At 35.5% G+C, this 11,660-nt stretch overlaps 1 protein-coding gene across 1 annotated transcript; it reads right to left on the reverse strand.

The window, feature by feature from the left end:
• Window positions 1–264: 264 nt before the first annotated feature.
• LOC115490339 (zinc finger protein 501-like) lies at window positions 265–1,740 on the reverse strand (the record flags this gene model as incomplete). The annotated part of the gene is made up of 1 exon (XM_030255692.1): window positions 265–1,740. A coding segment is annotated over exon 1 (1,476 nt), but the record flags the coding sequence as incomplete, so codon positions are not given.
• Window positions 1,741–11,660: the final 9,920 nt, after the last annotated feature.

An 11,660-nucleotide genomic window follows, 5' to 3' on the forward strand; every position in this document is an offset into this window, starting at 1 on the left:
TTCATTCATTTGTAAGGTTTCTCTCCAGTATGGATTCTGTGTTGAGCTTCATGATCTGAGTGTTGTGTAAAGGATTTGCAGCATTCATTATATTTATAACGTTTGTCCCCTGTACAGATTCTTTGGTGAACATTAAGCTCTGAGTTCTTTTAAAAGATTTGCAGCAATCAAAATTTTTTAAGGTTTAACTCCTGTATGGATTCTGTAGTGAACTTTAAGCTCTGCATTCTGTTTAAAAGATTTCCCACATTCATTACATTTGTAAGGCTTTTCTCCTGTATGGATTCTGTAGTGAACTTGAAGTTTGTAGGATTGTGTAAAAGATTTCCCACATTCCTTACATTTGTAAGGTGTCTCTCCTGTATGGATTCTATGGTGAATTTTAAAGGTTGTGTTCCTTGTAAAAGATTTGCCACATTCAGGACATTTGTAAGGCTTCTCTCCTGTATGGATTCTGTAGTGAACTTGAAGTTTGCAGGACTGTGTAAAAGATTTCTCACACTCATTACATTCGTAAGGTTTCTCTCCTGTGTGGATTCTGTAGTGAACTTGAAGGTGTGAGTTCTGTGTAAAAGATTTCCCACATTCATTACATTTGTAAGGCTTTTCTCCTGTATGGATTCTGTAGTGAACTTTAAGCTCTGCATTCTGTTTAAAAGATTTCCCACATGCATTACATTTGTAAGGCTTTTCTCCTGTATGGATTCTGTAGTGAACTTTAAGCTCTGCATTCTGTTTAAAAGATTTCCCACATGCATTACATTTGTAAGGCTTCTGTCCTGTATGGATTCTGTAGTGAACTTGAAGTTTGCAGGACTGTGTAAAAGATTTCTCACACTTATTACATTTGTAAGGTTTCCCTCCTGTATGGATTCTATGGTGAATTTTAAATGATGTTTTCCTTTTAAAAGTTTTGCCACATTCAGAACATTTGTAAGTCTTCTCTCCTGTATGGATTCTGTAGTGAACTTGAAGTTGAGAGTTCTGTGTAAATGATTTCCCACATTCACTACATTTGTAAGGTTTCTCTCCTTTGTGGATTCTGAAGTGAACTTTAAGTTTTGATGATTGTGTAAAAGATTTCCCAGATTCATTACATTTATAAGGTTTCTCTCCTGTATGAGTTCTGTAGTGAACTTTAAGCTCTATGTTCCGTGTAAAAGATTTCCCACATTCATTACATTTGTAAGGTTTCTCTCCTGTGTGGATTCTGTAGTGAACATTAAGTTCCGCGTTCTGTGTAAAAGATTTCCCACATTTGTTACATTTGTAAGGTTTCTCTCCTGTGTGAATTCTGTAGTGAACTTGAAGTTTTGAGGACGGTGAAAATGATTTTCCAGAGTTATTATATTTATGAATTCTTTCTCCTGTACAGTTTTCATGGTAAACTTTAAGACTTGAGGAACAGGTAAATACTTTTCCACATTCATTACATTTGCAATGTGTCTCTTGGGTAGGAGCTCTATAATAATCTTGAAGATTTGAGGACTGTATAAATGATTTCTCATACGTACTACATTCATTTGCTTTATGTGCTCTCTCTAAATTTAATGATTCATTTGAGGCATCCCTGTATGTATCATAGAGATATCTCTTGGACTCTCCATTTATACATGGTCCAGTATACCAGCTATGAATTGAAGATTCACTTAAAATGGCTTTCTTGTTTTCATTTATACACAGATTCTCTGTGGTATGCAGTTGTGAAGAAGACTGGGAGCAGTGATTAGAAATAGCCATTTTTCTATTCATGCTACAATGATATCCTGGAATAAAGCTGCTTATCTGATTTTCACTTGGATGAATTTTACAAATAGAATCATCTAATAAGGCATGACCTTGATATAATATCTCTCTATATTGATTGCTTTGGTAATACATTAGTAAAGGATTTTTAACAAAGCCTATATCAATATCAATTATTGTGTTAGAGCTTTTAAAATTACCTACCACATTATATCTTCCATGATTCATTGCATTCATAGATTCTTTCTTATGTTGATCCACATCATATACCTTGTCACTGACTAGATTTTGTTGCGGAAAATGCCATACATTTTGAGAGACGTATCCTTCACCTTGATTATATTCAGTACCTTTTTCATGGCTCCACAATCGCATTTGTTCATAGAGCACTGAAGCAAAGTTTAATCTCATATTCTGTAATATATACATATGGAAAAAAAATTTATTCTCCCAAATGTCACTTTGTAATGTTTGTGTATTTCCTTGTAAAATAGTGATGTGTTTCAAATCTTGTGAATTTTTTCCTAGACAGTCGTCCAGTTGTGAAAATGAGAGTGACCCAGAATTACTTCTTTCAGGGGAAGTTAGGGCTTCTAGAAAATTGTCAGAATTGAAAAAGATGTGTTTTTCTGATTGATCATTTACATAATCATACAATTTATACTCTGTACTATCACATCTATCTTCCCAGAACTTGTTTCGATATAGATCTGAAAGGCTACTACATCCAAATCTTTGTGACATTTCATTTTGGAAGTAATCCTGTGTATGTCCTTTAGGGAGAAGGTTCTTGCTATAATCACATGACAAAACTGAAAATATTAAAAACAAATCATTATATGACATTTTGAAATTAGGTGAAAACAATATACATGAATAATGCATGAAACAACACCAATGTGAGCAGTACAAATTCAGTACAGAAATGCAGCAATTTTCTTACAAATGAACAATTTCATAAACATAATGAATACTAGACTATATATCATGAAACATGATAAGAATTTTATAATATTATGAATGTCATAATTAAGGATTCATTATAACATTATATCTTGAAAAAAGTGTTAGAACCAATAAATAAAACATCTTCCCTGTGTGAAACTGAATCTTCAATATGGAAACAAATTATCTATTCAATGACAAAATAACAAAAATGAGGAACTACAATATATCCTTTAGGACTTAATTATAATGCAACATTAAACAATGGATTTAAAATCAGAGAGAGTATTTATGAGAAAACAAGGAGATATATGATAAAATCTTAGGTGGTCCAACATCCCATAAAGATATTTTCTCAGTGCCGTTATTGGAGTTTTATTTGTAAAAGCTACAAACTGAAAACAACCAAGATGGAAACCTCATCTGAAGAATGGATAAAGAAAATATGGTAAATCTACACATTGTAATACTGTTCAGATATTAAAAACAAAGAACTCATGAATTTTGCAGTCAAAAAGATATAACTTGAGAGCATCATCTTATTTGAGATAACCCAGCCCCCCAAAAAATATGCATGTAATATATATATATATATATATATATATATATATATATATATATATATACATATACATACACATAAATACATATATAAGAAGAATGTACCATATGGCACTCTAAGACCAAAAGCTCCTTCAAATGAATAAATGCCCAGCCGATGAAGCCTGAATTTCACTTAAAAAAGGAGAGTTAAATAGCATAAATGGTACTGGGAGAATCTGAGGGTTAGGGAGGGGAATGTGAGTTTCAGGATCAGGCATAAAGAAGATCATGGCAGAAGGACTGATGCTTATGACAATAAATATAAATCTGAAATTGATGGTGGTCAGTGGGAGGGGGATATCTTCAGGATGAGATGGATACCAGAGATAAGGGAAGAATCAATGAATCAATTGGGGTGACCTTAGTTGTGAGTAGCTATATTAGAGATAAGGAACCTGAAGGGGCCACCTCCTGTATTCAGGCATGAATGGGCAAATAGAGTGTTAGACATAATAACCTACCAAAATTTTTTCAACTTCAAATTTATTCTATCTACAAGAAACACAAGTATTGGGGATGGAGGAGAAACTAAGGGAATATTCAACTAGGAACTGGATGAAATTGAGACCCTTCCCATATGAAGCACCAATCCATCTCTTTATCAATGATACCCTATTATGCTTGCAAACAGGAGTTTGTTATCCTCTGAGAGTCTTCACCCAGCAGTTGACTGAGATAGATACAGAGTTCCATAGATAAACAGTGGATGCTTCTTGGGACACTTATGTAAGAATAGAAAGCATTATTGTGGGTCCCAAAAGGGATTAAAACTTCACAGGAAGAGCAACAGGGTCAAATAACTAGGACCTATGGGTCTTTAAGAATTGGAACCACCAACCAAATATCATGCATGAACTGGACCAAGGCATATATGTAGCAGGTGTGCATCTTGACCTTACGTGGGTCCTAAAAACTGGAATGTGGGCTATCTAAAAAGCTGTTATATGTACATGGTATATGTTTGGGTTTCTGAGCTACCTTGTCTGGACTCAGTTGGAGAGGAAGCACTTAGTCTGGTAGGGTATTGAAGTGTTATCTTGCAATTGTACCAACAGGAACCCTAAATCTTCAAATAGAATTGGATAGGGGATGGGGGAAGGATTGAGGAAGGAGTGAGCAGGGGTGAAGAAGTGATCCACACATAAAGTGAATTAGAAAAGAAAAGTAAATTAAGAATAGGATATGATCTAAAATGTAAAAAAAAAAAAAATCAAGGAAAAATACTGTTAAAATTTTAAGTATACTAGAAAAAGCATATCAGGCACATAAGAATAGATGATTTCAAAATTTTGTCATATGTTATGAAATATTCACTGAGACATATATTCTTAAAAAATCTGACAGTTATTCAACATGATAAATGTATGGATGTGCAAAAAATCAATTTTCCAAACATATTACTATGTAAAACTTTATTTTAAATGAATACAAAATTCTCGACCTGACATTTGATCAGTTACACAATTTTTAAATTATAATTTCAGAATCCCAGATCTGCATTCCATTCCCTGGATTAAATATCTCTCTACATCCCTGGATGGTGTTTCCATACTAGTCAAATAGGTAAGATTACCAATCTTCTCCCTACTGGATTCTCTGGAAAACACAGCTGCCATAAGGTCTAACCCATCTACTCTGTGCTCCATCTTCCAGTCAATATCACTTCCTGCAATCCTAGATATGTGTAGACATCAGGAAACACAAGCTCTGACTGCCTTCCTAGAAGCCTGCCAACACCTTGGACAACAAGAATGGTGAACCTATCTGTGACTACAGTCTCTGTCTGCAACCCTGTAAGGTTGCTGCAACCCAGGGAAAACAGTATCTACATGAAAGCCCAGAGGCCTTAGATTACCAGGAACTATCAGCTGGACCTGCAAAGTCCAATAGCTAACAGGGAGCACCAGTACTTGGAATACAAGGACTTCCAGATGGCCTAAGGTCTAGGAAAAAATGTAATCAATAAAATTGAGGAAATATGGTACAACTATAACATAGCTATCCTACAACTCTAAGCACTGTATATCCACAAATTCCTAATGTGTAAGAAAATAACCTTACGTCTGACATTATGAAGATGATGGAAGACTTTTAAAAAGAAATAAATATAATTTATTTACAGAGATTCACTTAAAGAAATAATAGAAAATATAATTAAACAAGTAGAAGCACTTAAAAGGAAGCAAAATTAATACCAAGTAGCATAGGGCAATACATCCCCATAAATAAATAAAATTAATAAAAATGTTAAGATATGAAAAGGAAAATAGGAACAATGAAGTATCTGAGACAATCTTAGAAAGAGAAAATCTAGAAAAGTTTTCGGGAGATTTAGATATAAGCATCATGAACACACACATGAGATGGAAGAGAACATGTCAGGCTTAGAAGCTTGTTTAGAAAGTCAAGTTCAAAGGTTCAATCTTTTAACATCAAAGGGAGAGTATGGGAGAATCCAGAAATGAATGGCACCAGAAGAGCTGAGAGATCTCTATCTTTTTCTGCAGACCAACAGGAGAAAACTGGTTTCCAGGCAGCAAGGAATAGTGTATTAAAGCTGATGCTCACAGTGACATAACTACCCCAGTTAGGCCAAAACTCCTCTCCTTATAGTGCTACTCCTTAACCCAATCAAATTCAATCCAACAGAGTGGGGAAAAGATTTGAATGCAATGGTACAGGAGACAACATATTGAGCAGAACACTGATTGCTAAGGCTCTAAGATCAATAATATTTCAATGGGATCACCTAAAGCTAAAGAGTAATTGCAAGGCAAACAATACCATCTATAGGATGAACTGGTAGACTATACACTGTGAAAAGAAACACATGACCCTAGAATGTGTCAGGTGACTAATACCCAAATATGTATGTATATATATATATATATATATATATATATATATATATATATATATATATATATATATATTACCCAAGAAATTAGATAACAAGACTCCTGGCAGCAGCAGCTCGAGGTCACCTTGGGTGCAAACTTGGCGGAAGGTCCCACAGTCCCCAGAAGACTGTCCTCCCGATATTAGAATCACTAGTGATTGGAACACAACATCTGTTCCAGACCAATCGTGATGGGCCTATGACAGCAGGAGCAAAGACTGCTGTCTGCCCTGTCTGCACAGTTGATCAGGTTCCTTCTAATTGCTACTGGTACACCTTGATTTTTGAACACACCAGACAGACCCACTGTCCTCAGAGGAGACACCAATTCCAGGCACTGTAACAAGCACAGTTTCTTAGGATTCCAGGATCCCAGGACAACAGGAGCATGGTTATACCAGTATCTCAGGTTTTCAGTGGAGGCTTGACTGCCAAAACCTCTGACATACCCAGATTCTCAGGTTCACAGGAAACAAGAATCACTGGATCACAGAGAAACCTGGACTCTGAGTAGTTCTGAATCAACCAGGAACATAGGAAAGATGGGGTCCAATCAGATATATTGAGGTCAGCAAGCACTTGAGATAATCAGATGGATGGAGTCAAGCATAAGAACAGAAGTAACAGAAACCAAGGTCACTTGGCATAATCAGAAACAAATTCTCCCACCAAAGCAAGTCTTGGATACACCATCACATCATAAAAGCAAGAAATGGATCTAAAGTCACTTCTCATGATCATGATGGAAGACTTTAAGAAGGAAATACAGGAAACACAGGTAAAGAGCTAGAAGCCCTTAAAGAAGAAACAAATTAATTCCTCAAAGTGTTAGAGGAAAACACTACCAAACAGGTGAAGGAATTGAACAGACCCATCCAGGATCTAAAAATGCAAATAGAAACAATAAAGAAATCACAAAGGGAGACAACTCTAGAGATGGAAATCCTAGGAAAGAAATCAGGAACCATAGATGTGACCATAAGCTACAGAATACAAGAGATGGAAGAGAGACTCTCAGGTCCAGAAGATTCCATAGAAAACATGCACATAACAATCAAGAAAATGCAAAATGCAAAAAGATCCTAACTCAACACAACCAGGAAATCCAGGAAACAATGAGAAGACCAAACCAAAAGATAATAGACATAGATGAGAATGAAGATCTTCAAGTTAAAAGAGCCAGCAAAATTCTTCAACACAATTATAGAAAAAAATTTCCCTAACCTAAAGAAAGAGTTGCCCATGAACATAAAAGCTGCCTATGGGACTCCAAGTAGACTGGAACAGAAAAGAAATTCCTCCTGACACATACTATTCAGAACAACAAATGCAGTAGTAAGGATAGAATATTAAAAGTAGTAAAGAGAAAAGGTCAAGTAACATATAAATGCAGACCTATCAGAATTACACAAGACTTCTCACAAGAGACTATGAAAGCTAGAAGAACCTGGACAGATGAAATACAAACCCTAAGAGAACACAAATGCCAGCCTAGGACTCTCTTCCCAGAAGAATTCTCAGTTACCATAGATGGAGAAACCAAAGTATTCCATGACAAAACCAAATTCATATAATATCTTTTCACATATCCAGCCCTTCAAACGATAATAAAGCGAAAACTCCAACACAAGAATGGAATGACCCCTTCTTGAAAAAACAAGAAAGTAACCCTTTATCAAACCTAAAACATGATAGCCACAAGAACACTATCGCAACTCTAACAGCAAAAATTACAGGAAGTAACTTTTACTTAATATCTCTTAACATAAATGTACTCAATTGAAAAATGAAAACAAATAGACTAAGAGACTGGCTGCATAAACAGGACACAAGGTTTTGCTGCATACAGGAAACCCACCTCAGGGGAAAAGACATACACACTGCATCAGAGTAAACGGCTGGAAAACAAATTTCCATGCAAAAGGTCCAAAGAAAAAAGCTGTAGTAGCCATTCTGATATCGAATAAAATTGACTTCCAACCCAAAGTTATCAAAAAAGTTAAGAAGGGGCACATCATACACATCGAAGGTAAAATCTTCCAAGATGAACTCTCATTTCTGAATATCTATGCTCCAAATACAAGTACATCCACATTCATTAAAGAAACTTTAGTAAAGCTTAAAGTACACTTTGCAATTCACACAGTAATAGTGAGAGACTTGAACACCACACTCTCAAAAACGGACAGATCCTGGAAACAGAAACTAAACAGAGGCACAGTGAAACTAACAGAAGTTATGAAACAAATGGATTTAACAGATATCTACAGAACATTTTACCCTAAAAGAAAAGGATACACCTTCTTTTTAGCACCTCATCTTACCTTCTCCAAAACTGACCATATAATCATTCACAAAACAGATCTCAACAGATACAAAAATATGGAAATTATCCCATGCATTGTAACAGATCACCATGGACTAAAGCTGATCTTCAATAAAACATAAATAACAGAAATCCAACAATGAACTAGAAGTTGAACACCACTCTACTCAATGATAACTAGGTCAAGGAAGAAAGAGAGAAAGAAAATAAAGACTTTTTAGAGTTTAATGAAAATGAAGCCACAGCATACCCAAACTTATGGGACACAATGAAAGCAGGTCTAAGAGGAAAACAAATAGTTCTGAGTGCCTACAAAAAGAAACTAGTGAGAGCACACACTAGCAGCTGGACAGCAAACCTAAAAGCTCTAGAACAAAAAGAAGCAAATTCAAGCAGGAAGATGAGACAGCAGGAACTAATCAAACTCAGGGCTGAAATCAACCTAGTGGAAACAAACAGAACTACAACAAAGAATCAACAAAACCAGAAGCTATTTTTTGAGAAAGTTAACAAGATAAATAAACCCTTAGCAAACCTATCTAGAGGGCACAGAGAAAGTGTCCTAATTAACAAAATCACAATTAAAAGGGGGGACATAACAGCAGAACATGAGGAAATCAGAAGCATCATCAAATCCTACGACAAAAGGCTATACTCAAAAAATCTGGAAAACCTGGATGAAATGGATAATTTTCTAGACACATAACAGGTACCAAAGTTAAAAACACATCAGATTAATTATCTAAACAGCCCCATATCCCCTATAAAAAATAGAAGCAGTCATTAATAGTCTCCCAACCAAAAATAATAATAATAATAAAAAAATAAAAAAAAATAAAAATCACAGGACCACATGGGTTTAGTACAGCGTTCTCAGTCCTTCAAAGAAGACATAATTCCAATTCTTTTCAAACTATTTCACAATATAGAAATAAAAGGTACTCTACTGAACTCATTCTATGAAGCAACAGCTACTCTGATACCTGAACCAAACAAAGACCCAAAAAGAAAGAGAACTTCAGACAAATTACTGTTATATTGATGTAAAAATACTCAATAAAATTCTACCAAACCAAATCCCAGAACCCATCAAAATGATTATCCATCATGTTCAAGTAGGCTTCATGCCAGAAATGCAGGGATAGTTTAATATAAGGAAAACCATCAACATAATCCATTATATAAAAAACTCAAAGAAAAAATATGATCATCTTGTTAGATGCTGAGAAACCATTTGACAAAATCCAACACCCACTCATGGCAAATTTTCTGGAAAGATCAGGAACTGAAGGCCCATACCTAAACATAATAAAAGAGATATACAGCAAACCAGTAGCCAAAATCAAAGTAAATGGAGAGAAAGTTGAAACAATCCCACTAAAACCACTAGACAAGGGTGCCCATTTTCTCCCTACCTATTCAATATAGAACTTGAAGTCCTAGCCAGAGCAATTAGAAAACAAAAGAAGATCAATGGGAGACAAATTGGAAAAGAAGAAGTCACCATATCACTATTTGCAGATGATATGATAGTATATATAAGTGACCCTAAAAATTCCACCAGAGAACTCCAAAACCTGATAAACAGCTTCAGTGCAGTAGCTGGACATAAAATTAACCCAAACAATTCAATGGCCTTTCTCTAAACAAAGGATAAACAGGCTGAGAAAGAAATTAGGAAAACAACAACCTTCACAATAGTCACAAATAATATAAAATAGCTTGCTGTGAATCTAACAAAGGAAGTGAAAGATCCATATGATAAGAACTTCAAGTATCTGTCGAAAGTAATCAAAGTTCTCTGTAGATGGAAAATTTCCAATGATTATGGAATTGGCAGGATTAATAAAGTAAAAATGGCTATCATGCCGAAAGCATCTACAGATTCAATGCAATCCCCACCAAAATTCCAGCTCAAATTTTCAATGAATTTGAAAGGGCAATTTGCAAATTCATCTGGAATAACAAAAAACCTAAGATAGCAAAAACTATTCTCAATGATAAAAGAAGCTCTAGTGGAATCACCATGCCTGAGCAAGGCCTGTACTACATAGCAATTGAGATCAAAACTGCATGGTACTTGTATAGCAACAGACAGGTAGACAAATGGAATAGAATTGAAAACCCAGAAATGAACCCACATGCCTATGGTTCATGCCTACTAAATTACATTCATAGTATTTTCAGGTACTGCAACACTATAGGAAGACAAAACACATTATTACTCTCACCAAGCTAAAGAATTTTTGAGGTCCAATGCAGATCTTACTGGAATACATGTACATTCGTGGTTATAATGTTCCAAATTGTTTGGAGTTACCTACCAATTTTAAAGTGGAAGCATTATGGCTTTGTAACTTAAAACCCATAGGGGGTACTACTTATGAGGCCAAGAACATGAGATAGAATGGACCTGGGCCCTACAATAAAACCTACTAATTTTTTTATTAATCTTTTTATTTGTTTAAATTTCAAATATTATCCTCCTTCCCAGTTACTCCTCCAAAACCACCCCATTCCATCTTCTATCTTCCCTCTATATTTTACCTCTATGAGGGTGCTACTCTACCTACTCACCCACTTAAAACACACCACTCTAGCGTCCCCCTGTGTTCTAGTATCAAGCCTCCACATTAACAAGGGCCTCCGCTCCAATTGATGCATGGTAAGATGATCCTCTTCTAATTGTGTATCTGGAACCATGGCTCTCTATTTTAATACTTTGGTTGATGATTTTTTCCTAGGAGCTCTGGAAGATCCAGGTAGTTGATATAGCTCTTCATATATGGTTAATCCCTTTCAGCTCCTTTATTCCTTCCCCTAGCTCATCCATTGGGCTCCACAGGTCAGTGTGTATCTGTATCTGTGTTTGTCAAATGCTTGTAGAACCTCTCAGGGAACTGCAACACCAGGCTTCTGTTAGCAAGTTCTTGTTAGCATCATCAATAGTGTTGTGGATTGGTGTATACAGACTGGATGGATATATGTGTAGGTTGGACTCTGAATGGCCTTTCCTTCAGTCTCTGAACCAATTTTTATACCTGTCATTCCTTTCGACAGAAAATTTCTGAGTTAAAATTTTTATATACGTAGGTAGCCTAATCCCTCAAATTGAGGCTGTGCCTATCTACTGGAGAGAGT

Source organism: Mus musculus, chromosome 6 (genome assembly GCF_000001635.26).
Source record: "Mus musculus strain C57BL/6J chromosome 6, GRCm38.p6 C57BL/6J".
NCBI lineage: Eukaryota > Metazoa > Chordata > Mammalia > Rodentia > Muridae > Mus > Mus musculus.